The sequence below is a fragment of the Phascolarctos cinereus genome, unplaced genomic scaffold, assembly GCF_003287225.1.
Source record: "Phascolarctos cinereus isolate Bilbo 61053 unplaced genomic scaffold, phaCin_HiC Scaffold_5;HRSCAF=322, whole genome shotgun sequence".
Lineage (NCBI taxonomy): Eukaryota > Metazoa > Chordata > Mammalia > Diprotodontia > Phascolarctidae > Phascolarctos > Phascolarctos cinereus.
In genome coordinates this window covers 250,687,431-250,711,720 of record NW_027555958.1, presented here as the reverse complement: position 1 = coordinate 250,711,720, position 24,290 = coordinate 250,687,431, and the positions used below count along the sequence as shown (strand labels likewise).

Here is a 24,290-nt window from a genome sequence, read left to right as displayed (position 1 = left end):
TGTCGAATGAGATAATATTTATTAAAGTACTTAGCATAATGGCTGGCACATTGTAGGTGCTTAATAAATGCTAGGTAGCTAGATGGTACACTGGATGGAACATTGGGCTTGGTGTCAGGAAGACCAGAATTCAAATCTGGCCTCAGACACTAGCTATATATCTGGGAAAGTCACTTAACCTCTGTCGGCCTCAGTTTCCTCAACTGTAAAATAAGGATCATAATCATAGCACCTACCTCTTAGGGTTGTTGTGAGGATCAAATGAGATATTTGTAAAGTTCCTAGCACAGTGCCTGGCACATAGAAGGCATTTAATAATTTTCCCTCCCCTTCTTGCCGTTATTGTGGCTCCTGGAAGCTCTGAATTTTGACTGTGATGTTCTTGGGAACTTTCATTTTGAAGTTTCTCTCTGGCGATGACTTCAGTTTTTACTGTGCCCTCTGCTTCTGATAGTTCTGGGCAACCTTCATTTATATTTTCCTGAAATATGGTAACCAGACTTGTTTTTTGCTATAATAATTTTCAGATAGGTAGTCCAATAATTCTTTAATTGTTTCTTCTCTTTTCCAGGTCAGTTGTTTTTGATACTATTTTTCCTTTTCTTCTTCCAATTTTTAAAAAAATAATTTGTTTTATATTTCTTGTATTGTTGAGTCATTGTTTTTTATCTAACCCATTCTAATTTTCAGGGCATTCAGTTCTTAAGTGGCCACTTTTGACTGAGTTTTCTAGTGTCAGTTTTCTTCCCTGTTGTTTCCTTTCTAGCATTCTTCCTAATTCTGTATTTTGTTTCATTTCCTCATGGTAACTCTTACATTCCATGTGTCTAGGACATTTTTTTTATCTGAAGCTTTACTTGTTATGGGGTCAATATCCACGTTGACATTAATCCTCAAGGTGTCTTTCAAATCAAAATATTTCTTTGTGGTGGTTGGAATTTTCTTTGGATTTCTTGTGGGGGGACTGCTGCTGTGTCAAGTTCTGTAACTGAATGATGTAGGAAGGCCTTTCTGGTTCTGAATTTAGTTGGCCAGACTAGGACCTTCCTTCGAGGGGCTCTGGGGCTGCCCCAGTGCTGGACTCTGCCTCAGGGCTCCTTCTTATGGTAGGATTCTAGGACTTCTCCCTGTGTAGGCTCTGCCTAGGGACCTCCCTCCCCTCAGGCTCATCTGATCAAGAGCTTCTCTTGTGGCTAGGTTCCTGCCATAGGCTTTCCAGACAGACTGCTCAGGCTGGGTTTTGCTTAGGGCCTTTCTTCTGCATTTGAGTTCTAGCCATTGGTGCTATGCTGTATCCTTCTTAGAAAGCCCAGAAGCTGATCTCTCTTCTAAGCTACCGCTGTATTTGGGTATTGTTAGAACCAGGTCAGTCTTGGGCCCTGTTTGGCTTAGCCTGGAATACCTAGAGGCTCCTCTCTCTGAAGCCAGGCTCAGCCAGCCAACCAGCCAGAAGCTGGGGGAAGGTTCAGTCTGGGCTAAGGTGCTGTTTGGGTTGTCAACAGACAATCACAGTTTCATATAACTTACATGAAAACTAGGTTTATTACAAAAGGAATGAACATGAGTGTGGAACCCCAAAAATTCAAAATCCATATGGAAGTTTGCATATTTAGAACAATATAACAAAGGAAGGAGGAGGAGACACAAATCTCCACCTAAAGGGGCATGGCCTGAAAGGGGGAAAGGTGTCGTAAAGGTGGAAAAAGGACAAAACCCCTCCTGCAGGGGAGGACCAAGACAATGGCCAAAATTGTGTTCTTTTCCCTTGGAGACTGCTAGACCGTGAAGATATGATGGTTTGCTTATCTGCAAGGGTCCCAGCTGCACAAGCAGTTTCTCAGCCTAGTGCAGGTTGACTGATGCCTGTCTTGACTCCCAAGAACACACAGGGAGTCCAGTCTGGGATGCAAACAACAAATTATGTCAGCTTCTTGACACATTCAGGACTTCCAGTATATTCTGGGTCCAGTGTTTCTGAAAAATATGGCAACTCAAAAAGAGAAGTTCAGGGAACTCTGTAACATTCCTTAGCAGGGTCAGGCACAGAGTGCAGGGCTGGACTCTCACAGAATACCCCAAAGTTGCCCTCCAACAGCCAAGTGTCTCAGGGAAGGCTTGGGCTTTGCTTCACTTGGTTTGACTAGGCTAAGCTGGGCTGGGCAGGGTGTGGGTCTGCTAATCTCAGGAGGGAGTGCTAGGAATGCTTGAAGGCTCCAACGTGGCCCACTGACCTCTGTGCTTCATGCTTGACCTCTTCACTTTTGAAGCATCTGGTAGCACAGTGGATAGAGTGCTGAGCCTGGAGTTAGGAAGACAAATTCAATTATGCCCCAGATACTTACTAACTATGTGATCCTGGGCAAGTTACTTAACCTCTGTTTACCTGAGTTTCCTCAACTGTAAAATTGGGATAATAATATCACCATTGAAGGGCTGTTGTGAGGATCAAATGAGATAATATATTTTTAAAGTGCTTAGTACAGGGGCAGCTAGGTGGTGCAGTAGATTAGAGCTCAAGCCCTGGATTCAGGAGGACCTGAGTTCAAATGTGACCTCAGACACATAACACTTGCTAGCTGTGTGATCCTGGGCAAGTCACTTAACTCCACTGCCTAGCCAAAAAAAAAGATAATAATAATGAAGTGCCTAGGACAGTGCCTGGCACATAGTAGGAGCTTATATATAAATGCTTATTCTTTTCCTTGCCTTTCCTTCCCTTCTCTTTCCTCTCGACCTACATCTCTTCAGGACTGGGTATCCATCTGTGGATTTTTGGGTAGAAGAATCTAGAGGTGATTCTGTCTGTATGGTGCACCATACCTCTATACCCTAATTGGAGCCAGTTTTCCACAATCCCCCTCATATTTTCAGTACTAACGTTTTACTAGTACTTCTTTAAGACATGCAGATGTGGAATACTACTGCCTCTAAATAATCAATCAAATTGCAGATTCCATTGAGTAGTTGAATACTATTAGTTAAATCAGCCATGAAAATTATCTGTTCTCAAATGAGGTTAGACTCACATGCTAAAGGAAATCTGAGAGCATATTTAAAAGAAACCTAGTCAGCTTCTTAGCTTTTTGGAATACATCTCATGGTTAATTGTATTCTCTCAGGAGAGGAAGCTTAAAAACAGAGGTGAATACATTTGCTGTGAAGATTAAGAGGGAAAGATGTGTCAGGGAGACACGATGCATATCCTAAACAGGGTTTTAGTAGGAAAAATTGATGTATTCAGATTTTTTGTTCACCTGAGTTGAGTTTAGCAAAATATTTCTCAAATGAATATAACTCCTTGCTTAAAGCAAGGGTTGATAACCTTTTTTGTATCACGGACCCCTCTGGCTGTCTGGTGAGGGCTAAGCACTCATCAGAATAATGTTTTTAAATGCATTAAGTGAGATACAGAGGATTACAAAGGAAACCACCATCAAGATATTAAACAGATTTAGGGACTCAGGTTAAGAGCATCTCTCTTAATTCTTTGAAGCATTTCTCACAATCTCCTCTTCTTTCCCTTTTACTTCTCCCCCTCTCCCTCTTCCTATTCTTCTCCCTCTCCGTCTCCCCCTTCCTCTTCTTTATATTCTCCTCAATTTTAATAGTCCCAGTGAGAAGTGATAGACGTATCCTAGACTTTTTATATTACCACTTCAAACCATCACATTTAAGATTCTTCGTTTTCAGTTAAGACACAAAAGAAAACATCAAAATTCCGAGCATCACATTAGGGTTTATGTTGAAATTTGAAGAGTTAGCTGACCAACTAGTAGTATTCAGGTCCCAGAGAGATGAAATGTTTGTGATATTCTTATTTATTCATTTATTTTTGCTATTCTCTACCTTTTTGAACCAGGCAAAGCAAAGGATCAGTTATTTGAGCAATCAGTAACAACTCCTTCATGGTTTCTTAAGTGGTGTTTTGATAAAGATTTTCATTTTAAAATTTTACTTCTCCTCACACCATACCTTCAGACTAAGTTGAGCTATTACAAAAGCATTTGCAGATAGATTTATATTATTATAACATGGTCTAGGATCCCCAAAGTTATACTATTTTGTTATCTCTGAAGGACTAATTAGTGCTCCCCTGTTCATCCAAATAATTGAGCTCCAAAAATACATTTTGCACACGGTTTCAATGTGAATGAAGAGGGGCAGCTAGGTAGCCCAGGGGATAGAGCACCGGCCCTGAAGTCAGGAGGACCTGAGGTCAAATCCGGCCTCACACCAAACACTTGACACTTACTAGCTGTGTGACCCTGGGCAAGTCACTTAACCCCCATTGCCTAAAAGCAATCAATCAATCAATCAATAAACAAACAAACAAATAAATGGATAAATAAATAAATAAGAATGAATGAATGAATGAAGTTTTGATCTGTTTTCTGAAAACATGCATGTGTATATTCAAAATATAGCCATAGTGTCTCTGTTTCCTGATTTATGTTCATATTCTTCTGGTCCTAATTTGGTAAGGGGTAGACTGTTTTCCATTTACGTTCAAGTAACTTCCGTAGCCTAATTTCATTCACCCTCATTCTTCTGCAGAATTGCAGTAATGGTAGCTTAAGACACTTCTTTGAGGTAAGTTACATGCTATTTTACTGAGTGAGGAACTTTTTTTTTTTTTTACTGATGAGAAAACTAAGGCAAAGTGAAGTAAATAACTTGCCTAAGGTCACACAGAGCCAGCGTATGATTTGAACTCAAGTCTTTGAGACTACAGGCTCTGGCCCCTGCGCCACCTAGCTGCCTCAGCAGCCTTCTTGGCCAGAAGCTACAATGAACAGATTATATTTTGGGGTAGATCCATGTTAATTTAGCGTAAGGGGGTCTAGCATCTGCCCAGTATAACCTCACCACTTGGAGGGTGGTGGTCTCTGGGGAGGTGGCTTCTCCCCAGCAGAATCCTGACGATGTGTAAGGAAAATGCCTTGGAGAGCCTGTCTAGACACTCTGTAAGTAGTTCTGGCTGGCTAACCACATGGTAAAGGAGAAGTGCTCTGATTGGCTTCAGAGCATTAAAAACGCCTGGCAGTATCAGCTCCTTCCTCGTTGCCACTTCATGGGGTGATGTCCTGCCTCACAGCTCCTGGTGAGTGACCTTGGGGTAAGAGGGAGGGTCTTCGTTCCATCTTTCCTCTAGAAAGCCATATAGCCCTGAAAAATGGTCTTTGGTCCTCGACCTGTCTGTTAGGTTTTTGGGGGGTTTTTTTGTTTTTAAATTTTATTTCCATTCTATTTGAAGGAAGCAGAGTCTGTGACCTTGAGTTTCAAAGGGTGGGAGAGTGAGTCACAGGACCCTAGGAGCTAGAATTCAGGCTAGATTTTGTAGCCAGAGCAGTATTGATCCGTTGAGGAAAAAGAGAAATTTTTAGGAGTGACCTTTGGGACCTCAGTGGAAGGACTCACTAGGCCAGGGGTGGGGAGCCTGCAGCCTTGAGGCCACATGTGGATCTCTAGGGCCTCAAATGTGGCCCTTTGACTGAATCCAAACAAATCCCCTTAATAAAAGGGTTTCTTCTGTAAAACTTGAACTTAGTCAAAAGGCCACGCCCAAGGACCTGGTAGGCCACATGTGGCTTTGAGGCCCAAGGTTCCCCACCCCTGCACTAGGCAGCCATGCTGCCTTTACATGTGTAGGTATATTGGTGGGACCAGTGCAGTATGGGAATAGGATTAAGTTCTCCCATAGGATGGGGGTGACATATGGGAGAGTATGTTCCAGAAGTGTCAGGAAATGCTTGTGTATTTGTTCTTGCTGGAGCTTTAAAGTAAATATCCGTATATACATTAACTTGTAGCTCTCCTGCAGCAGCCTTCAGGATTTATGATTGGTCATTCTGTTGGTCAGAGTTCTTACGCCTTTCACGATTATTTTCTTTTACAATATTAATATAGATTTTGTATAAATTTGTATTTTTTATAAATGTGTTTTTCCTGGTTCTGCTCTCTGTACTCTGCAACAGTTCATACAATCCCAGGCTTCTCTGAATTCTTTTGTCATATTTTACAATATAATGGTATTCCATTACATTCATATACCATAATTTGTTCAGTCATTCCCAAATGCCGCATCTCTATCCTGTTTCCAGTTCTTTGCTACAACAAAAAATGCTGCTATGAATATTTTTGTTCATAGGGATTCTCTTCCTGTCTGTCTTTGATCTCTTTGAGGTATAGGCTTAGTAGAGGTGTTACGGGTCAAAAGGTTTGCAGGGTTTCGTTACAGTTGGGGCAGAGTTCTTTGGAACTTTCCAGAATGAGTGTACCACTTAATAGCTCTACTAACAACATGTTAGTTAGTGTGCCTGTTGCCCCACAATCCCACCAACAATTGTCATTTTCTTTTTTTGCTACGTTTGCTGATCTGATGGGTAGTTAGGTATGACGTTAGTGATGTGCTAGAGCCGGCTCATACTGACTCTTACAAAGCAATTTAATTTTCAGAATAAGCATTTACACCTTGGAAATCAAAATAGGCAAATGTTGTAACAAATCAGGGCTTGATCTGTTTTGTTGATTGTCTGGATCAGAGGTTCCCAAACTTATTTGGCCTACCTCTCCTTTTAAAAAAAAATGCTCAGTGCCCCTCCTGGAAATCTACTTTCTTTAATCCTTTAATGTTTTTGTTTTTTTAATTGCATCATTTCAAAAAATATGAATTGTTTTTGAAATGATGCATCTTAAATTTAATAACTTGTGGGTTTTTTCCTGCACTGAAATTTTGATGATGCAATATTGCATCATGTAATCATATAGTATTGTATTATGAACAAGTCATTGCATGCACATATTCCTGCCCATGCACGCTGGACTTCCTGACAATGTTTGCCTGCCAACACTTGCTTGTTAAGACCTGTTGCAGGACTTGACCATTGGTCAGTTATAACTTGCATTTGTGTGTTTATTTGGAAAATAATGTAATCACTATGCCTAACTCCATTACACAGCAGATGAAATATGTACCAACGGTTTTTCAAAACTTTCATATCTCCTCTTCTTAGCTTCTACTGCCCCCTTTTCATTCAACACCCCTCAGTTGCACCTCAGGCTACTACCACCTCCCCATCATTCCAGCACTCTGCAGGGGGCAGTATTGCCCACTTTGGGAACCTCTGGCTAGACTTAAGGAAGTTATAAGGAAGGTGTTAATAATGCAAATTATGTTGAAATGTGTGTTGTGGGTAGAGTTGGGGGTGGAGGGATGAGAAGAGCCAGTTGTTAAACATTTACCAGGTAGAACCTCAGAATTTTTTTAATTTGCTTTTTTCTTATTTGTGATTTGGAATGTTTTTATATGGTTGTTGATAGTGTTCATTTCTTCTTTTTAATACTTTTTGCTCGGCAGCTAGGTGGCGCAGTGGACAGAGCTCCAGCCTTGGAGTCAAGAGGACCTGAGTTCAAATTTGGCCTCAGACACTTGACACTCACTAGCTGTGTGACGCTGGGCAAGTCACTGAGCCCTGATTGTCTCAGCCAAGAAAATTTTTTAAATTTTTAAAAAAATTTTTTTTTAAAGGCAATTGGGGTTAAGTGACTTGCCTGGAGTCACACAACTAGTAAGTGATAAGTTGATCTGAGGCCAGATTTGAACTAAGGTACTCCTGACTTCAGGCCTGGTGCTCTATCCGCTGCACCACCTAGCTGCCCCCCAGCCAAGAAAAATTTAAAAAGAGTTGAATACTTACTGACTTTTCATATTTGAACATTTACCTATTGGGAATGACTTTTATTCACATGTATTTGTATATTTCTCTATGTAACTTAAATATCAAACCTTTATCAAAGAAACTTTCTAGAAAAAAGTTTCCCCCAGTTTACCTTCTAGCTGTAATTGCATTGATTTTGTTTGTGTAGAAACTTGTCGGTTTTGTGTTCTGACTTGGGTTTTCCCTACTCTAAGTTCTCAGTTAGGAATTGAAGAAAAAGACTTTATCCTAATGACAATAAGAAAGGGCTTTCTAACTGCAAGGGAAAAGGGGAGCAGGGATAATGGGGGAAGCTGACCCCCTGCAGTTATCTCAGGAGGTATCTCAGGCTTTCCAGTCTGCAGGAGTAATCAGGAAGAAAGCTGGCTTGGCCTTTGAGCTACAGATCCTGGGCTTGGGCAGAATGGGAATCATTGAAGTCTGAAGATGTGGAATTCTAGAAATAACGATGCTTCCTTTTTCTATAAGAAATTTTTCCCTGATAATGATTTGAAGGGAAAGCAAAATTCATGTCTGTTTTTGAATAATTAACATTTAATTTCTTTTTCATTTTTTCAGCAGAAAGAGAAGGTAGTCATAGCATTTAAGCTAAATGATGGCAACCTTAAAGAACAAAGGTAAGTCAAAAGTAGGAGATGCTTCTTTTCCTTAATACCATTTTTTTTCCTTTTCCTAGTCCCTGACCATCCAGAAGCTCTTTTCCATTAAGAACAACCCTTTCAGCAACTAAAAAAAAAAAAAGTCGGCTGGGTGGTACAGTGGGTAGAACTGGGCCTGAAATCAGGAAAACAACTGTTAGAGTCCTGCTTTGGATACTTTCTAGCTGTGTGATCCTTGGCAAATCACTTAACCTCTGTTTGCCTCAGTTTTCCTCACCTGTAAAATGAGGGAATTGGAATCGGTGGCTTTTAAAGTCTCCAACTGTTAAATCTGTGCTTCTGTGATCCAGCTTTGTCTAGGCCTGTTTTCTTTCTCCTGTGGTACCAGTGACTGAATTTTCATCATGTCCTAGATTGGGGTGGGGAACCTGCAGCCTCGAGGCTACATGTGGCCTTGGTTGCAGTCCTTTGACTGAGTTCAAGTTTTTCTGAACAAATCCTTTTATTAAAGGGATTTGTTCTGTGAAGTTTGGATTCAGTCAAAGGGCTGCACTTGAGGACCTAGAGGCCACATGTGACTTTGAGGGTGCAGGTTCCCCATCCCTGTCCCAGATTCTATTCTGAGTATAGGAGAGACCCCAGTTTTTACTTTTAAGACACAACTACTTGGAGATGAAGAGAAGAGAAGAAGGTGGAAGGACTCAGGGTGGAGTAGTTGGATGTGGCAAATATCCACAGATACAGTATCACATAATAATTTCATTAGACCGTTATCAAACCAGTGCCATGTGGGGTTTGAGAAGAGAGGAAATTTTACTTAATGGATAGGGTGCTGGGCCTGAAATCAGGACGTTCTAGGTTCAGATCCTGCCTCTGATACTTACTGGTCATGTCAATCACTCACTTCACTTATCTTAGCTTCAGTTTTTTCTTCTGTGAAGTGTGGACAATTGTATTTGTTGTAATTTGGAGGATTGAGGCTCAGATGAGATAATGTATGGAAAGAATTTTTGCAGACTTTAAAATGCTACATATAAATGTCAGCTATTACTGTTAGGGAGGGTAGTGCTCAGGAGGGGATCAGGGAAGGCTTTGTGGAGGAGGTTGCATTTGGGTTGGACTTTAATGGGATATGGATAGGGACTGGACTTGTCATTTCATTAGTATAGGGAACTCCTAGGAGAAGAAATTTTCTCAAACAATGCAGGTCAGCACTTTCTCTTCAAGTTTTAGCCCTGGAGAGTTGTCTAAAGCCCTAAGTAGTTAAACACACATGGTGGGTAGGGGTCAGAGGTGGGACTCCAAAGTCAGTCATCCAAGCTGGCTCTCTAGCTGCTGTGGAGTGCTGTCCTTTTGGCGCTTTAAGGGATAGGTAAGAATTCAGCACTCAGGGAAAGAGAAGAAAGACATTTTAGGCATAATGAGCAGTCTAAGTGAAGGCTTGGAGTCACGAGAGAACAGGTACGTATTCAGAAGCAGAGAAGGGTTCAGTTTTACTAGAACAGAGAAGCTGGAAACCTGGATGGCATTTTTCTGCTCTCATGTAGCTTGAGGTTGAGTAGGGGAGATAAAGGCACCTACAGATACCTATAATGCAAGGTAGAGTGTAATAAATGTCATTCAGAGAGATGCAAACAGATTGCTCCAGAAGTTTGTTAGAGATTATTTCCATTTAGAGAATCATTAAATCTTCAGGAAGGAAATGATATTTTACCTGAGCATTGGTAAGTTCTGTTGGCAGAGAAAAGTAGGAAGTACATGAGCAAAGTAAATAGCAAACTGTTGTAAGTGTATAAGGTCCATGGAAAGGAATACAAGGAAAAATTGCCATAGATGCTGCTTGGAACCAGAATATCATGCTAAGGTGTTTGAACTTTATATTTTAAAGACACACTGAAGGGAATGGAAGACAAGACTTGGAAGAAGAGTTCCAACTTAATCTTGGGTAGGAAAGAGAGTACCAACAGCCTACTTACATAAAATGCTACCTATAGACATTTCCTCTAGTAATGGCATAAGAGAACTAAATAAAATATCACACAAAGATAAAATCAGTACTCTTTTGAAAACCAGTATTTCCCTCACATTTGCATAAATTAGCTAACTGAATGTCTATGTTTGTCACTTTTATATAAGCTCCTGGATAAATGTTAAATACTGCTAAATGACCAAATTTCAATTTCAGAAGGTGGGAATGGGCAAAAGAAGGCCTTTACCCCACCTGGACAGAAAGCCTGCACCATGATGCCTTCCTCTCTGGATGCCCCCGAAAATGAGGAAACTCAAGAGATGGGGCTCCCTGAGGAAAATGCCAGACAAGACCAGCTAAAAGACAAGATACAGAAGAAGAAAAAGGAGAAAGTCACAAGAAAGAGTTCAGGAAGTGACAAGGAGGGGAAGGGGCCCCTAGCTACCAAGACCAGCAAAGAACAAGACACTAAAGGAAATGAGAGGAAAACAGAAAAGGTACCTTCCATTCAGCCTGGTGGAGATCATGCCATTTCTCTCCCTGTCCTCTGGCAGGACAGCTTCTCCCATAACCTCTCATGTGCAGAGTTCTGCAAAGTAGGAGATGACCTAGCTTTCTTTGCTTTCCTATTTCCTGGTCTTTCTCCCTTACCCCTTAACTTTTGGGGCATTCATTCTTATATATAATCTCTCTCCCTCCTACCACAACTTTAATCCCTTATTTATCTTATTATATAAAAGAGTTTTGGTCCTAGTACTTATGAATAAGGAGATAGGGGGAATACTTTTTAAGTCCTTTCTCCACTTTGGCTTCCTAGCAGGCCTGGAACTGGTCCAGGAAAATTTTAGATGAATTAACCCCATGCCCTCAGCTCTGTGAGTTCCTTTCCAAAAATGTCTGCCTGCCCATGGTGGAAAATGGGAGTCTCAGAGCACTCACTCTCTCTCTCTCTCTCTCTCTCTCTCTCTCTCTCTCTCTCTCTCTCTCTTTCTCTATCTCTCCAGGAGACCCCAAGTCTCACCAATGAACAGTTTGAAGAGATTGTCCAGTGCGTGCTTAAGAAGTCCCTGCAGGAGTGCCTGGATGTGACCTGTGGTAGGAGAGGTTGGAGGTGGGGAGGGCAAAGTGGCAGGTGACTGAGCAAGAGTAGGCTTAGCAGCTCCTCTATCCCCCTACTCTGGTACGTACAGAATAGAGAAATTCTCAAAGGGAGCTTGAAAGACCATCTAGTTTATACCTGAACCACTAGACAGTATTATAACCAAACTATCCGAGAATGAGCCCATTTTTTTTTTTGCTTAGGTAATCAAGGTTAAGTGTGAACCAGGGTCACACAGGTAGTAAGTGTTAGGTGTCTGAGGCTAGATTTGAACTCAGGTCCTCCTGATTCCAAGGCTATATTCACTGTACCACCTAGCTGCCCTGAATGAATCCATTTTTTAAAGCCCTTTAGGTGAGATTGGCAGATTGATCATCTAACATAAATTATTTACCCATGGATTAAGTCTCTTTTCTTGTGATTACATTACTTAGGAGGAGATGGATAATGGCCTTTCAGGTATTCGAAGATTAGCAGTAAGCTTCCCAGTCCTCCCAGTGCCTTAGTTCTCTCTTTCCCAGGATGCCTTAGTATATCCTTATTGACTTGATTCTATAGGGATGGAAGGGAAGTTAATCCAAAAAAAAATAGTTACTAGACCATCTTTTTGGTCCAGTCCATGATGTCTTTTCAATTAGGTTATGAGCCCAAGAAAATGTTTGTGTATGTGTGTGTGTGTGTATTCAGTATCTTTCAAATCAATATCCTCTTGCAGAAGGGGCTTGATGGACAAGGGGTTATGAAATGGAATATCAGTGACTACTACTATACCCAAATATTGACATAAAGTTGGCACCACTCTGGGATGTGGGAACAGATGGTTTCAAATCATTCTGAAAAACTTCCTGGAACAAATTAGTTTTAAAGTTATTGAAAACTAAAGGGGCATGATTTTGGTTTAGAATAGGAAAAGCTTATACGCATATACATACATACAGGCATGTGTGAATATTTTGTGCAGACTTGTGATTTCATTAGGATGGGGAATTTCTGGTTTGGAAACCCTGCACTACGGCAGATCAGCAACTCTTCTATAATTTACAGTCTTAGAGGATTGTCTGGGCTGTTGAAAGATAATCTGTATGCCTTTGGTCATACAGTTTGTATGTGACAGAGGCAGGGCTTGAACCCAAATCTTTCTGACTTTCAGGCTTGTCCTCCACATGCCATACCTCTTCTCTCTAAAGAATTAGAGCTATACAAAAGTGGAGTTCATGAATTTACTGTCACTAGAAGAATTAGATTCTTGGTCAGGTACATAATAGACTAGATAACTTTCAAGATCCTTTCCAACTGCAAAATTTGGTAATTATTTGATTTGGCAAATGGTCAGGGGCTGGCTGTTCCAGGAATAGGAGACAGTTTAATCCAAGGTATCCAGGAGAGAAAGGGGTACTTATCTTCCTCCAGAAACTTATTGTTTACAGTGTTATGATTTTGTGGGGATGGACTGGGGCCTTGGTTTTTCCAGAGACTTCACATGCTCAACGCATTGAATATTCCCCAGGGGCAAAGGAGACAAGTACTACTACTACTGATGTGGATAGGTAAGTTTATCCCAGTGAGGCAGAGTACATCCCAAGAGTGGGCTTACCTTTCGTGAGTGGGACACTCCTTCCCAGAGGCTGCTTAGTCTGTGAGATACCCCTGTTTGTCTGGGTTGCAGAAGAAGCCGGTGGAGTCGTAGGGAGTTGAGAATTCCTTGGTTTTCCTTAATTCCTATGCCTTTGAGTTCTTTAAAGGTGAGGATACTACAGTTTACTGCTTTCTGCCATTTTCCTCAAAAATTATATTTCCAGGAAGCTGCCGGGGATATCTCATTCCACTGATATCCCTGTGTCTACAGAAGATAAGATTGTTCCTGGGACCCAGTCATCCACATCAGATCCTTTACCCTCTGAGAAGAAACAGAACAAACTTTCCTTAAGCAAGAAAAGAAAAGAAGCAAGTAAGTATGAACAGGCAACCCCCTTAATATTAAGCTTGGGAGCTATTTCTGATGTATTAGGGAGCTGGGGAAACAGCAGATAGGGATATACGGGTTTGGACAAGAAACGATTAGACCATTGTTATGACCTTCTCTCCTTCTATCTGCTCTTATTTTTTCAAAAATAAATTTTTACTGATATCTTTTTGTTTTTATATCGCCTAAGCTGTAGTACTCTCCCTCAGTATATCACATCTGCTGGGCAGATCCTTCAGGTGGGTCTGGTTTTTTCTATGGCTCAAGGCCCAGTGACCAAACCTGGCTCTTCTAGATTCATAGAGAACACAGTTGGGTCTTGGCAGCTAGGTGGCGCAGTGGAGAGAGGGCCAGGCCTGAAGTCAGAAAGACTCATCTTCCTGTAGCTGTGTGACCCTGGGCAAGTCACTTAACCCTGTTAGTCTCAGTTTCCTTATTTGTTTTTTTTTTCTTTCTTTCTTTCTTTTTTTGGCGAGGTAATTGGGGTTAAGTGAGTTGCCCAGGGTCACACAGATAGTAAGTGTCAAGTATGTGGTCTGAGATCAGATTTGAATTCAGGTCCTTCTGACTCCAGGGCCAGTGCTCTGTTCACTGCACCACTTAGCTGCCCCAGTTTCCTCATTTGTAAAATGAGCTGGAGAAGGAAATGGAAAACCACTCCAGTATCTTTGCTAAGAAAACCCCAAATGGGTTCATGAAAAGTTGAATGCAAACTGAAATGACTGCACAACATCAGAGATCACACTCTTTAGAGCTAAGTACAGTGTTTCCTACTGGTGGAAGAACTCTGTTGAAGGATGTCACTATGTTAGTGTGGAGAAATTCTACCCTCTCCCTCCCCCAAGAGTCAAGAAACTGTTTCCTCTCAAGTGCTGGGTTCTCCCTCCATAGTTAGCTTTCTTTTCTGCAGCCACTGAGCTATCTCTGGCCTCTATTCCCTCCTTAGCCAGTGTATCTTATCTTTTGAAGAAACACCAGGAGTATGGCCAATCTTTGGTCCACCAGTGGCTAGCTATCTTCTAATCTCATCAATTTTGATTGGAGAAGTCCTCTCCACCTTATAAAGGGGTAACCCATTATAAGCTCTTATGCTTTATTTGGCTCCTTAACAGATAGATTGTCTCATTATCTCTTTTACCTTCCTACTCCGATTTCATCAACTGGGTTGGGAGGGAGTCATTTGATCAGGTAGGTACTGATCAATTCCCTTTCTTCCCAACTCCCCCCCTTTTTTTTTTTTAATTTGTAGTCATTGCACATACAGTTCTGGTTCTGCTGAATTTGCTTTGTTTCACTTAGTCTTACTTAAGTCGCTTAACCTCTCAGTGCTGTAGAGAACCCCACAAGACTAAGTTGTAAAAAAGATGAGAGCTCCTTTACAGCCCTATCCTCTATCACTCAGTAAAGATCTTTCCATATTTCCTTCTATGCTTCATATTTACAATATTTGATGGTACCATCCTATTATATTAATATGCACAATTATTCAGCAGTTCTCAGAAGAAGAAATTGCTAAAGTTAGAGGTTTTTTCCAGTATGTTATTACAAGAAGAATGTGAATATTTTTACACAGATCCTTTTTGCTTTTTATGATACTTTTGAAATGATGTTCTTGAAGTAGAATTGATTGATTTTGTGACTTTTGTTCCAGATTCCTGTACTGTTCTTCAAAATGTCAGCACCAATCTATCATTCCAAGAAAAAATATATTAGAGTGACTATCTTCCTATAGTTATAACAATATTGCATTTTATCACTTAAGTAATTTTTTTCACCTGTACATATATGAACATCGCATTTGCCGTCTTTGCCCGTCTGATAGGTGGAACCTCGTAGTTGCTTTAATTTGCATTTCTCTATTAGCGATTTAGAGCAAGTTGTTATATTACTATTGATAGCTTGCAATTCTTCCTTTGAAAACTGCCTCGTATCCTTTGACCATTTATTTTTGGGGGAATGGCTCTTAGTCTTGTATAATTCCTTACATATCTTGGAATGAGACTTATTGGAGACACTAGTAAAGATTTTTTTTCCTAGTTACCTGTTTCCCTTCTAATTTTTACTACATTGGATTTGTTTGTACGAAAAACTTTTACATTTTGTATAATCAGAATTGACCTCGTATCTTGAACTTCTATCATTTGTTTAGTCATGAGTCATGAAATGTTCCCCTATCCATAGATCAGAAGGAAACTTCTTCCTTGTTCCTCTAATTTGTTTGTGGTGTAACTTTTTAAAAAATTTATTTATTTTAAATTTAAATGCTAAAACAAACACACAGTAAGAAAAGAAAAAGAAACATTGTAAACTTAAGTATTAAAAATTAAATACAAAATAAGAAAAGGAAAAAAGCATTGTCATGTGCACAGCAGAATATAAGAGAAGATTCAAAACATGCAATGATAAATACTATTTCGAGAGAGCCTTTATGATAAATACTACCTGTTGTGTTCAGAGCTATTCATCTTTTCTTTGCTTCTATATAAATTTTCTTTTGTTCTCTGCTGTTCATTTTTTATTTTGTTCTCCCCCCACCTTTCCCTCTCCCCTAAGGTTACAATTAAGCGTGGATGTATTTATAGATAGATATCTATATAGATATAAATATATACACATACACACAAAGATACATATACATATATACATACATACATATACTTAGATATCTATAATTATACTCATGTATAACATATATTCATATGCATCTACGTAAGACCATATTATACTTATTTGTCCTTTGTTTCTCTGAGGGTGGATAACCTCATCCTTTGTAAGTCCAAGTCTTTCCATATTTTTCTAAGTCTACCAACTCGTAATTTCCTACACCATAGCAATATTCCAACCCTTATACTGTCTACTTATTTTAAATAGTCTAAAATAATATTGTTAATATGGCTGACATATAGTGTAGTTTCCTGTTTTTCTCTTTTGATTATATCTATTTTACCTTTAACTTTGTCTGAAATCATGATTACTACCCCTGCTTTTTTTTTTCCCCTAATAAATTCTACTCCTGATCTTTATTTTATGTTTGTGTGTATCTCTGGTTTCCTATCCTTTTTGACTCCTCTGCTTTACTTCTGCCCACTACCTTGCCCTCCTATTACTCCTTCCTACCAGTCCTTCCAAGGATCCCTCCCTAATCCTCCCATTCCCATTAATCTAAAAACCCCTCCTGTACCCCTCCTTATCCTCTTCCCTCACCCTCCCATCTAAAAATCCCTCCCTTATCTTCATCCCCCTCCCTATCCCCTTAGCCTTTTATTTCTTTCTGAATTTAGAAGACTTTTGTACCCTTGTAGATCTATACATTCCCAATGAAAGTAGGGTTCCAGAACTACTAGCCTTCCTCCCCCATCTAATTCCTCTATGTCAGTTCTTCCTCTCATACCTCATTTATATAATTACTCTTTTTACCTTTTCCTTTTGGTTCCTTATTGAGTCCCTCATAATTAGTTTTTGATATGTACCTTATATTTCTCTTGGATCTTTTATGTTGAATCTTCTATTAAGTCCAGATTGTTGGTATTTTGTTGTCTTTTTTTTTAATAGTATCCTGGAAATCTGACAGTTCATTAAAATGTCTTTTTTTTCCCCACTCAGGATTATGTTTAACTTTGCCAGGTATATTTTCAGCCGCAACCCCAGTTCTTTTGCTCTTTGATATATAGTATTCCAAGACCTATGGACTTTTAGTGTCCCTGCTGCTAAGTCTTGTGTGATTCTAACTGTGGCACTGCCATATTTAAATTGTTTTTTTCCTTGTTGCTGTATAATATTTTCTCTTTGAGCTGGGGGTTTCCGAATTTAACTATGATATTCCTGTAGGTTTTCCTCATAGGATCTCTTTCAGGTGTATTTTTTCTGTTTCTACTTTCCCTTCTTGTTCTAACACTTCAGGACAGTTTTCTTTAATTATTTCTTGTATTATTGTATCAAGATTCTTTTTTTGATCATAGCTTTCTGGTAATCTGATTATTCGTATATTTTTTTCTTCTTGATCTGTACTCCATATCAGTTGTTTTTCTCATCTCATCAGTTGAGATGTTTCATATTCTCTTCTATTTTTTCATTTTTTATATTTTATTTTGTTATTTCTTAGTCTCATAATTTCGCTGGCTTCCCCTTGCCCAATTCTGATTTTCAAGGAATCATTTTCTTCCTTAAAATCTTTTTCTAATTGGTTAATTTTTTTTCATAATCTTCTTGTTTTTCTTGGATTGTTCTTATTTTAAAATTTTTTTCCTCAGTCTCTCTCATTTGATTTTTAAAGTCTTTTTTAAAGTTCTGTGAATTCTTTTTGGTCAGGTCACCATTTGACATTACTCTTTGGGGTAAGAGAGGCTTTTTTTGCTTCAATATCCTCTGAAGATGAACCTCAGTCTTATCTATTCCCATAGTAACTTTCTGTAGTTGGATTCTTTCTCTTTTGCCTGCTCAATTTTTTTTTTATAGCAGCTTATTTTTTGTAATCACCTCTAGTTCTTGGGTATGGGAGATAGTGCCTCTGGGTTCAGATTCTCCTTCAGTTCTCCTCTTTGGTCTGGAACCTAAACCAAGAACTCTGCCCTCCTATAAGTGCCCACAGCCAGCGGTATCCCTGCCCCACTGCTTCTGCACTCAGCCAGATACATGCTGGTTCCTTTTCACCCAGGGCCTCAACTTGGCGGCACAATTGGGTTTGGTGTTCCTTATCAGCAGAAGTTCCCTCAGTCTTCCCCAGCTAAGGCACCCAACTCCCTGCACTTGCCAGGTGGTGAAAGTTCCTGTGGCTGAGGCGGAGGCTACCTCCCAACCCAGCAAGCCCCAGGGCTCACCACTTGCTCTTTCAGAGGAACTAGCCTGGGTGTATTTACTTTTCACGGGGGCCAAACTTCTCTCCTGGAATTTTTCTTTGAATCTTCTCCAGTTGTCCCAGGAGGACCACTGTTCTACCTCAACTCTTGTTTATTTTTACCTGCTCTATGTTTGCCCTGAGGCATTATTTTATCTTGTTTGTGGGTGAGATCTGGAGAGCTTGGAATTTTCTGACCTACTCTGCCATCTTCCCAGAAGCCTCTATAACTTTTTATATGTAAGTCACGTATCCATTTGGGGCTTATCTTGGCATATGTTGTGAAGAAGTGTTTGTCTAGACCTAGTTTCTGTCTAGCTTTCCCAACAGTTTGGTTTTTTGTTTTGTTTTGTTTTTGTTTTTTAATCAAATAGTCTTTCCCCCAGTCATTGGAATCTTTGGGTTTATCAAATACTATGTTAGTGTGTTTATTTGCTTCTGTATGTTTTGTAGCTAATCTGTTCCACTGTTTGACTTCCCTTATTTTTCAAACTAGTACCAAATCATTTTAATGATTACTGCTTTGCATCAGTTTGAGATCTGATAGTTCCTTTTCCTTCCCACTTATTTTTCATTATTCGCCTTAAGATTCTTGGTCTTTTTGTTACTTGGTATGAATTTTGTTATTTTATAAAACATTTTTTGAGGAATTTGATTGGCATTGAATAAACTAATTAATTTAGATAGTATTGTCATTTTTATCATATTGGCTCAATCTAACCATGTGCAATGAATATATCTGCAATTAAAAAATAATGTATTTTTGCAAAAGAGTTTTTTGTAGTCCTTGGATAAATTTTGGAAGGTATGCTCCCAATATTTTATAGTTTTTGTAGTTATTTTGAATGGAATTTCTCTTTTAAGTTCTTTACTGTGTTTTGTTGCTTATAAATAGGAATGCTGATGGTTTATATGGATTTATTTTATATCCTGTAATTTTACTGAAGTTTTTTTTCAATTATTTTATAGATGACCTTCTAGGGTTCTCTAAGTATACCATCATATCATCTGTAAAAAGAGATGATTTTGTTTTCCCTTTATTTATGTTTTTTTTTTCTCCTCAGCTTCCTTTTCTTATTTCTATAACTAGCTTTTTAGCACTAAGTTAAATAGTGGTAGTGGTAATGGGCATTCTTGCTTGACCTCTGATTTTATTGGAAAGACCTTTAACTTTTTCCATTATATGTGATGTTTGTTCTTAGATATGGATAAATGCTATTTACTATATTAAGGAAAGGTTCACTTATGTCTATGATTTCTAAAATTTTAATAGAAATCAGAGCTAGATTTTGTCAAAAGCCTTTTCAGCATCTATTGATATAATCATATGGTTTTTATTATGTATGTTATTAACATGTGTTTTTATATTTATATACCTTTCGTATTTTGAAACAGCTCTGCGTTCCTGGTATAAACCCAAGAACCTGGCCATAGTGCAAAATCTTTCTAATATGTTGTTTTAGCCTACTTACTAATACTGCATTCACAGTTTTTGTATCTGCATAAACAAAATTCACCTAGGAAAGATATGAAGCAGTCAAATGGGGGGAAAATGGGATACAGTTATCAAATTTCTCTGATAAAGGTTAGATTTAAAAAGTAACAGGCATAGACATGTATAACCAAAAATCATTTTCTAATAGATAAGTGGTCAAACAGTACGAACAGTTCTTCCTTTTCTTTTAATCTTCCTTCATACTTCTCCCTCCAACATTCAAGATCGTTTTGCTTATGTTTGTTCCCTTCTTGTCTTCCTTTTTAGGACCCTTCTTTACCCCTTCTTTGTCTGTTTTTCTTCCAATTTCCCTCTTGAATTTAATGTATTTCTATACTGAGATCTGTGTGTATGGCCAATTGCATTCAATCTTCTGTTATCTGATTCAGATGAAAGCGAGGTTCATAGGAGGCCCATTTTCCCCCCACCCCTTCCTCCATGGCTATGTACTTTTCATCTGATGGCTCAACTAGGTAATAGTGATTTCCTTCCTCTTCTTCCTTTCCTCCCCATATAGTCCTTTTTATCTCTCCCTCCCATTTTTGTCTTCTCCTATGACCATTAAAACAAATTGAAACCACCCTCTACCAATTTAACCTTTTTCTGTGACACTTTAGGGGCAGCTAAGTAGTGCAGTGGATAGAGCACTTGGCCTAGAGTCAGAAAGATGAGTTCAAATCTAGCCCCAGACACTTACTATCTGTGTGACCCTGGGCAAGCCATTTAACCCCTATTTGCCTCAGTTTCTCATCTGTAAACTGGGGGCACATTGGAGAAGAAAATGACAAACCACTCCAGTATCTTTGCCAAGAAAACCCCACGGACAAGTCCACGGGTCACATAGAGTCAGACACAACTGAGACTGAGCTGCAATGACCCTTAAAGATAATAGGGTTCTGAGAAGAAATGGTTTCTTATCACTCCATTAACATGTAAGCTATTCATCTTCATGTATTCCCTCTCAATTAAACAAATACGTTTGCCTTTCTTTGTTTCTCTTGGTGCCTGCATTTCTGTTTCCAAATGTCTGTGTATTCAGTTCTGGCCTTTTCATCAGGACTGCTTAGAAATCCTCTATTCCATTAAAGGACCATTTTCCCCTCCATATAGGATTATACTTAGTTTTGCCATATGTATTCTTGGTTGTAAACCATTATCTCTTTCCTTTTGGAATATCATATTCTAAGCTTTTGTAGTGGTAGCTAAGTACTTATTCTTGTGCAGTCCTAATTGTGGCTCCTTGATATTTGAATTTCTTCTTTTTGGTTACTTGCAGTATTTTTCTTTCTTTTATCTGGAAGCTTTAGATTTTGCTTATGACGTGACTGGTAGATTCTGTTTTAATTTTGTCCTCTGGTTCTAAGAGTTTCTGAACACTTCTAATTTATCATTTCCTAAAATATGGTATCCATATCTTCTCTGATCATAGATGGTCCAATAATTCTTAGATTGTCTGTCACCCTTTGACCTATTTCTAATATTACTATTCCTTTTTTTAAAATTTATTTATTTATTTTTAGTTTTCAGTATTCACTTCCATAAGATTTTGAGTTCCACATTTTCTCCCCTTTCCTCCCCTCCCCCACCCCAAGAAGGCACGAAATCTGATATAGGCTCTATTGTTATCCAATTTGCCAAAAAATAAGTATTCTCCCATTTTTTATGTGTACTAGTTTGCTATATACACTAATCTTTTATATGCATTTGATTCTGTTTCTGGGATTTACATTGTGTTCTAATTGTCATTTTTTTTCCATCTGCCTTTTTAATTTATATTTTTTTAAAGGAAGTTCCAACTTTATTTTCTGTGTTTTGTTTTGTTATCTTCCTAGAAGATGAGAAACCTGAGTTAACCAAAAGTGATTATAAGCACAGACGGAAGGGCCAACCAAGGAAAATAGTGCAAGGCTACACCCAGATCAGTGATCAGGAAGAAGCTGGGGGAGAATGGACAAGCAATTTCAGTGAGTTCAGACACAGAAAATTTAAATAAATTGAGTATGAAAGGAAAGAGACAAGAAGTTGGAAGAGAGGAGGTAGAAATCATGGGAAACCCAATGAGGACTGAATTGCATAGTTCCTCCCTCTGTCCCCCCTAGTATCTTTTCAGTTCAGTTCAACAAGGGAAAGGGGAAGGATGGCTTCAGTGAGCTGCAACCTGGTGAAGGAGATTAAGGTCAGACCTTAAAAAGAATTTACCAGTGCTGAGATGTCAAGGGAGACCAAAGCTCTGGAGAGGGGCCTAAAGAGTCTTCTTCACTAGGGAGCTCTTAACATAAGGGAGACTCATCCTTATTGGAGAAAGGGGTTGAGGGGCAGCTAAGTGGTACAGTGGATAGAGTACCGGCCCTGGATTCAGGAGGACCTGAGTTCAAATCCAGCCTCAGATACATAACACTTACTAGCTCTGTAACCCTGGGCAAGTCACTTAACCCCATTGCCTAGCCAAAACCAAACAAACAAACAAAAAAAAGAGAGAAAGGGGTTGAATGTTATTTGACAGCAAAAGCGAATTGGATCACCTTGAGAGTAGGAACAGTTTGATTGCTATCTTTGTATCCCCAGCACCTAGCATAGTGCCGAGCTAGCACACAGTGGGGATGCTTAATAAATGCTTAATGATTGATTGGTTATGGTGATGCCATAGAAACTGATTGGGGCTGGGAATCAAGAAATTTGTGTTCTTATGCCATCTTTGCCACTAACTAATTTTGTGACCTTGGAAATTCACTAGACTTCTTTTTCGTATGTGAAAAATGAAGAGAGGTAAGTTCTCTAGCTCTGAACATGGGATAGTTCTGTGACTTCCAGAAAAACCAGCTAGGAAAGGGAATATTTCTGAGAGTCTCGTTTTACTTATGTCTGGTTTTAGGTCAGTGTGTAGCCTGGGTGCAATGCTCCTTCCCCAAGTGTGAAAAGTGGAGACGACTACATGGGAACATCGACCCCTCAGTCCTGCCAGATGACTGGTCATGTAGTCAAAATACAGGTAAAACAAAAGGAAAGATTTGTTTTCTTCCTTATGTATACATCCCTTTGATGTGTTCGACTGTTCAGGTAGAATAAATGTCAACTTATAGGCTGTTTTTCAACAAAGCATTTCCCATTCATATGTTAAAGATTATATAAGATTTATTCATTGATGATGCACAAAGATAACTTTGTTCTGTCTGATGTTCAATATCAAACAAACTCTTAAACAAATGAGTTTGCCATTGTCATCTCAACTCATCTCAATAAATATTTAGTGCTTATCATGTTCAAGGCACTGTGGTAGGGGGTGGGACAAAAATGAAATGATTCCAGCCCTCAAAGATCTTACATTCTACATATATACAAATTAGATTGGAATAAGAAGGGGAGATGATTTTCCTGTAGGATAATGAGGTTAAAGTAAGTGTAGACATAATTTCTTTATCTCTTTAAGAAGATGAAAGGTTCCTTGCTAGAAATGAAAGGGACAACTGCCATTGACTAATTGAAGATTGGCCACACCTTTAGTGGCCCTTAAAAATTGTGCCCTGCTAGCTTTGCAGTCACTCCAGACAAAGGCCAGCAGCGAAGGAAGACTCTGGCTCCTGAAAGGGAATTACTGTTCACCAAGGGGGTGGGGTGGAGATTTTTCTTCCTTTCACTTCCTCTTACTCCCCATTGGCCATGATGCCATAAAGGATAGAAGACATAGAAGACAGTGCCTCCTGAAGGGAAAAGACAGGCCTTCTCTGGGGGCAGAGAAGAGCTGAATAGCCCAGGGAAAGAGCAAAGGAATGAGACCGCTAGAAGTGAAGGATTTTGTGGCCCTTGGATGGCTGCCCGTGTGCCCTCTTTCAGAGCATTACTGCCCATACACTCTAAATTTGTGCTTACTGTTCCTCAGACACCAGGTGTGTTTGTGGGAGAGTGTGTCCCAGGTTTATGGAGGTAATGTCTACTGTTCTTACTGTGTCCTCTTAGTAAATATCTCTGCCTTGAGCTAATGATGTCAATTGGCAAATTACTAAAGGTAAGGGCATAGCTAGCAGCTCGAGGGACTATAATTTTAGGAGTGCAGATCCCACCCTTAAATCTCCTCTTAGAAAGGAGCCCAGAGAGGGTGCTACATAAATAAATACCAAGTAACCTGAGAATGGGATCACTAACAAAAGAAGAGAGGGAATTTGGGAAGGTTTTATTAGGATACTGGGACTGGAAGAGACCTTGAGGACCATTTAGTCCAGCCTCCTCGTTTTACAAATGAGTAAACTGAGGCTCTGCGAGGGGAAGGGGCCTGCCCAGTATCATACAGGCAGAATTTAAATCCAGGACCTCTGGGAGTTGAGCCTTAAAGAAAGATTAAATATGAGAAACAGAGATAAGAAAAGATTGGGTTCTCCCTGTGGGAGACAACCTGGTGAACATAGAGGATGAGATGGAATGTCTATTTTGACGAACAGTCCTTTTTGCCTGGAATGTAGAGAATGTGAGGAGTGTGTGAAGGGGAGCTGTGTTCAGTAACTCTTGGGCAGAAGAGGTCACCAAGGGAGGGGCTGTAAAGAAAAAAAAAAGGCCACCGGGATAGCCTCGGGGGAAGAAGATGGAACAAGATCTAGTAAAGAAGATTGAGAAGTATTGAT

At 39.4% G+C, this 24,290-nt stretch overlaps 1 protein-coding gene across 13 annotated transcripts in view; it reads left to right on the top strand.

Annotated features, from left to right (window-relative positions):
- ZCWPW1 (zinc finger CW-type and PWWP domain containing 1) overlaps positions 1-24,290 on the top strand; it is a 41,807-nt gene that overhangs the window by 7,343 nt on the left and 10,174 nt on the right. For 5 of the 13 annotated variants that reach the window (XM_078155556.1, XM_078155559.1, XM_078155554.1 and 2 more), the window contains exons 2-8: positions 8,277-8,335; positions 10,503-10,783; positions 11,291-11,381; positions 12,857-12,932; positions 13,185-13,333; positions 21,510-21,641; positions 22,550-22,666. In XM_078155556.1, the coding sequence (XP_078011682.1) occupies positions 8,311-8,335; positions 10,503-10,783; positions 11,291-11,381; positions 12,857-12,932; positions 13,185-13,333; positions 21,510-21,641; positions 22,550-22,666 (871 nt within the window). In that variant the 5' untranslated portion in view covers positions 8,277-8,310. Of the gene's footprint in view, positions 1-4,554; positions 4,591-5,017; positions 5,117-8,276; positions 8,336-10,502; positions 10,784-11,290; positions 11,382-12,856; positions 12,933-13,184; positions 13,334-21,509; positions 21,642-22,549; positions 22,667-24,290 lie in introns of those variants that run through there. The other 8 variants (XM_020979128.2, XM_020979123.2, XM_020979125.2 and 5 more) reach the window with 8 other exon arrangements.